The sequence below is a fragment of the Centruroides sculpturatus genome, unplaced genomic scaffold, assembly GCF_000671375.1.
Source record: "Centruroides sculpturatus isolate CEXI.00-Female unplaced genomic scaffold, Cexi_2.0 scaffold1649, whole genome shotgun sequence".
Lineage (NCBI taxonomy): Eukaryota > Metazoa > Arthropoda > Arachnida > Scorpiones > Buthidae > Centruroides > Centruroides sculpturatus.
In genome coordinates, this window is record NW_019385824.1 from 64,204 (window position 1) to 69,166 (window position 4,963).

General features: G+C 30.0%; 1 protein-coding gene across 2 annotated transcripts in view; it reads right to left on the minus strand.

Moving 5' to 3' along the window:
- Positions 1-4,399, minus strand: part of LOC111642357 (TBC1 domain family member 31-like) — a 48,795-nt gene extending 44,396 nt beyond the window's left edge. Inside the window, exons 1-4 of one of the 2 annotated variants that reach the window (XM_023388692.1) lie at positions 2,529-2,852; positions 1,023-1,106; positions 261-416; positions 61-182 (exon numbers count right to left, since the gene is read on the minus strand). In XM_023388692.1, the coding sequence (XP_023244460.1) occupies positions 61-182; positions 261-416; positions 1,023-1,106; positions 2,529-2,641 (475 nt within the window). In that variant the 5' untranslated portion in view covers positions 2,642-2,852. Of the gene's footprint in view, positions 1-60; positions 183-260; positions 417-1,022; positions 1,107-2,528; positions 2,853-4,055 lie in introns of those variants that run through there. The other variant, XM_023388693.1, reaches the window with a different exon arrangement.
- Between the last annotated feature and the right edge of the window lie 564 nt (positions 4,400-4,963).

The window sequence follows — 4,963 nt, forward strand, 5'->3', positions numbered from 1 at the left end:
TTGAAAATTTTTAGATGACTTTTAAAAAATTCACACAAAATATTTTTAGAAATCACATACTAGAATTAAATAAATAAAGGCTGTATCTAGCATCAGTTATTGCGACAAGAATATCTTTATCTTCTATTTCTGTAAATGCTATTGCAGAACAACAATGACAAAGTTGATAAATTAACCAAAATCTAAAAATAAAAACAAAAATAAAGTTAGAAATATCATTTCATCAATCAAAATATGAGCTGTAAATTATTGATATTTACCGATTTCTTTCAATATCAAAAGCGTAAATGCATCCACTTTGATCACCAGCAATAACATTATTACCTTGTTTATCAATAGATACTTGAGTAAATAACGTTCCTCTGATAGGATACTTTATTTTATAATGTGGTTCATTATATATGTCTAATATTAACCTAAGAGAATTGAATTATTAGATGTGTTAATAAATCATATTTGTAAGAAAATTATTTCATATTATAAATCATGTTACGTCATGATCAATTTTATTGTATTAATAAAATGAAAAAATAATTAAATATATTAAAGTATAAAAGAAGTGAAAATTACAAACTTAGAATCAACCATTAATTATGTGTACAATTTAAGGCAGGGGACGGTTGTAAGTGCATCATTGTATACAGTCGGGAGGGAAGGAGTCGAGGCATTATCTACATGGACTTTGGTATTAATGGTATATGAATTCATTCTTATAAGCCTACTCACTAGTCATGTGAATAACCATCAGTTATAAAATCAATAAAGTTCTTATAAGGTTCTTCAATGTCAGAGGGGTCCATGAACTATTGTACTGTACAGTACTGTACATGTAATTAGAATTTAGGAAGGTTTGCCAAAAATACATTATAGTATACAGCAAGGAGGGAGAGGATCAAAGGGGCTCGAAAACTGTACATGTAATTAATGGACGATCCTTTATTTAAATTACTTATTCATTTTTTACTACTAAAATAATATATTTTTATGGTGTCAAGTACTTAATGTACATGTACTGTACTTACCCAGTATTACTTGTAATAGACTTTTCTTGCCATAAATTACCATATTCTTTATGAAATATATTTAGATGATATGTTTCCATTACACTATAATATATTCCAAAAAATTATTAAGTACTAATAAAATTCCTTTTATTTAAAATTCAGTTTATTTTCAGTTCCTTTATTTAAAAAAAAATAAATAAATTTTAATAAAACAAAGCAATTAAAAATTTTGAAATACTTTTAAACAGACTTTAAATTTAAAATATTGTTATTTGTACTTTAATTATTTGACTGATTTAAGCTATTTTTGAATTTATGAAAATATTATATCATAATTATTTACATTAATCATATTTAAAATTACAGATACTAGTAAAACAAGTACTAAAAAGTAAAATACTGCTTACTTAAAATAAATGTATATATATTAAATATCATTAGAGATTGGCAGTAGTTAATTACTAATATAATTAAACTACACAGTTAATTACTCTCAATATATTTAACTAATATTTGAATATGGAGTAATTAATATTTTCACCTAAATGTTTTATAAAAGTTAATATTTTAATAGTTACTGTATTAGTTTTTCAAACAATTTTTACCTTGTCTTTAGAAAGATAAAATATATCAAAATATCTATTTTAAAAAATTATTTGTCTGCATTTTTGTTTATTATTGATTCTTGATGATGATAAGCTTCATAAACTGGTGTATAGAAGAAATGAAACATGATAACAGGCATAGATCTTAGATATACAAGAGAATAACTCTTTAGTTAGGTATTCATTTAGACTTAAAAAGGTTTGCCAGGGATGGCAAATCTTTTTAAGCCCATGTGGCATATAGTAAGCATACTTAAAGATGTTTATGCATGCCAAAGTTTTAGACTTCAAATAACAATATTTAAAGAAATTAAACAAATATGCTTTAATTAGAATAAATGTAAAAAAGCTGATTGAAAAAAAGGGTAATCAGGTGATAAAACAAAAGAATGATTGAAAAAGACATGATAAATCAAAATTGTATGATATGTTATGTGCCAGAGGATTAGGATTTCTCCTTATGTGCCACTTTGAACACACGTGCCATAGATTCACCACCCAATCTAGGCTATATACCCACACACTAGGCATATATCAAGAGTCAATAAGATAAATGTTTTTCTCTGGTTACTTCATGATGATACATATTGTGAGAACCGAGGGGGTATGACTACGTCGTACCTCCGTGGATCAGCTTTCAAGTTGGAGGGACTTGCCCACTAATCAGAGATGGCTTAAATTTTCTTTAGTTTATCCCGAGGGAACGGGATTAAAATTTTTCGGGTTGAGTGGAGGAGGGAGGAGTGCTGTCAGTAAGGCGACAGGCAATATACGAGTAAAATAGGACACCAATTTAACAAAGAAACAATGATTTATTAGTTATCTATATAGACAATACAATAACTATTATCGAGGGAAAATTCTGAGTCCCTAAAGTGTGAAGGGGCTGAGAGAGAGTTCACAAAAGTTGGTTCCATACCTTTTTATGTATTTGGATCTCCAAGAGAAGGAAAAAAATCCACCGGGACGTTGAGATTCGAAACAGGACACCAAGTTAAAGATAAATCCTAGAGTATGTATTACTACTACCATTGATGAGCGACTCCCTGGAGGGGGGAGAAGTGGCTTTTATCGTTTCGCGGTGGGAAAACTGTCATGTGACTTACAAGGTAAAAGGTGTGCGGGGAGGTCAGAAGTGCCCCCAGAACCCAAATAAAATGATGAAATCATATGGTAACTATCAACTTTTAAGTTCATAGTGTGGGAATAGTTGTCGAGATGGGCGAATGTTTTACCTTGGGAAAAGGGGAGGTTGAAATTTCTCCTTCTTTCAAGTTGGTTCCACTTTAGTTTCTTAGGGGAATTTAATTGGTTTTTAGGTAATAATGGGACATTGACCAAAAAAAAAAAAAAAAAAAAAGAACGGGTCAAACAGTTTAAATACNACCACAAAATTACCAATATACCAGCAAAATTCAATTTAAAAACGAACGTTTTCTACCGTCTTCACCGGTCATCCTCAGGTTCGATTCCAAGATTTCAAAAAAAAAAAAAAAAAAAAATCGGTAAAAATTCCAGATTTCACAATATAAAGGCTAAAATTTCTTCAATTTTCTAAAAAGTTTTCATTCTGAAAAAACAATTTGAACTGAATTTATGTTTGAGGTATTTTCTTAAATATTTTTAGAAAAAAGAAAAAGCCTATTTGTAACATGTTAAAGTTTAAATGTAAAAATTTGAATCAATCCAATTAATACAAGTATATAAGGCTTATAAATGCACTTTAAATCTATATAGACTTATAAATAATCATGTTCTAAAAGTAGTTTGTTCTAATCAATAATCGAGGCCATGCTAATAAGTGACGGAGAAGCAACTACCGAAGTACTATACATTGGAATAGTTCTCAGGCTTACCTGAGATGCCAAAATTATCTGGAATGATCCTGTCAATAATATACAATAACTAAACTATATATAGAAAGCAAAACTGAACATTTAAATAGTAAAAATAATTGACTTTTTTATTCTTAAAAATAAATTAGAGAATTTGAATTGTAAACCATAATTCAGTAACGATTAAACATTAAAAACCTGAAAAGATATGTAAATATATATTGATCTACCACCAAAATAGCTCCAGTAATGATTTTTTTTCAAATTCAAATTTCTTCTTTTGTTCAACAATGGAAATAAAGATTACATTTTTTAAAATTAAAACAACTTGTAATTCATACTCTTATTATCAGGGCTATATTTGCACAGAGCTAAACAATTAAGGCAATATTTTTCAACCTTTTTCTAATATTGGCACCTCCCAACCAGATAATTTTTTCTTGCAACACCACTACTTCTTTATCAATTTAGAGTTTCGGTACTTTTAGTAATATATAACAGAAGTGTAATGGCACAGCTCAGCACTATATTTTGTAAGTACCAGACCCCACCAATAATCAAGAGGATAAAATCACCAAAAACTGGCAGTCAGTTGCAGATTCATGTCTCACCAATGGGCTGGCCACACATAATTTTCCAGTTTTCATCACATTCTAACATCAGCTTCCCACATCAAGTCCTCCCAGACAACCTCCTTGTCAGATCATTGAAACATCATGTCGGTTTTCTTCCATTGATCCATTTCACGGCACTGCTAAAGTGTCATCGCAGTATCCCGGTTGAAAACCACAGAATTAGCGTCTCGTGTCAAACACGTATAACTTAGGACTATACATGTATCATTATTTGGTGAAGAGCCTATTATATATCAAAGCTTAGGACCATAACAAGTCTTTTACTTTTAGTTCAATGCGCCTATATGTTTATATGTACCATTTAACTGAAAGTAACTTCTACTTTTAGAAGAAATGAAACATGATAACAGGCATAGATCTTAGATATACAAGAGAATAACTCTTTAGTTAGGTATTCATTTAGACTTAAAAAGGTTTGCCAGGGATGGCAAATCTTTTTAAGCCCATATGGCATATAGTAAGCATACTTAAAGATGTTTATGCATGCCAAAGTTTTAGACTTCAAATAACAATATTTAAAGAAATTAAACAAATATGCTTTAATTAGAATAAATGTAAAAAAGCTGATTGAAAAAAAGGGCAATCAGGTGATAAAACAAAAGAATGATTGAAAAAGACATGATAAATCAAAATTGTATGATATGTTATGTGCCAGAAGATTAGGATTTCTCCTTATGTGCCACTTTGAACACACGTGCCATAGATTCACCACGCAATCTAGGCTATATACCCACACACTAGGCATATATCAAGAGTCAATAAGATAAATGTTTCTCTGGTTCCTTCATGATGATACATATTGTGAGAACTGAGGGGGTATGACTACGTCGTACCTCCGTGGATCGGCTTTCAAGTTGGAGGGACTTGCCCACTAGTCAGAGATG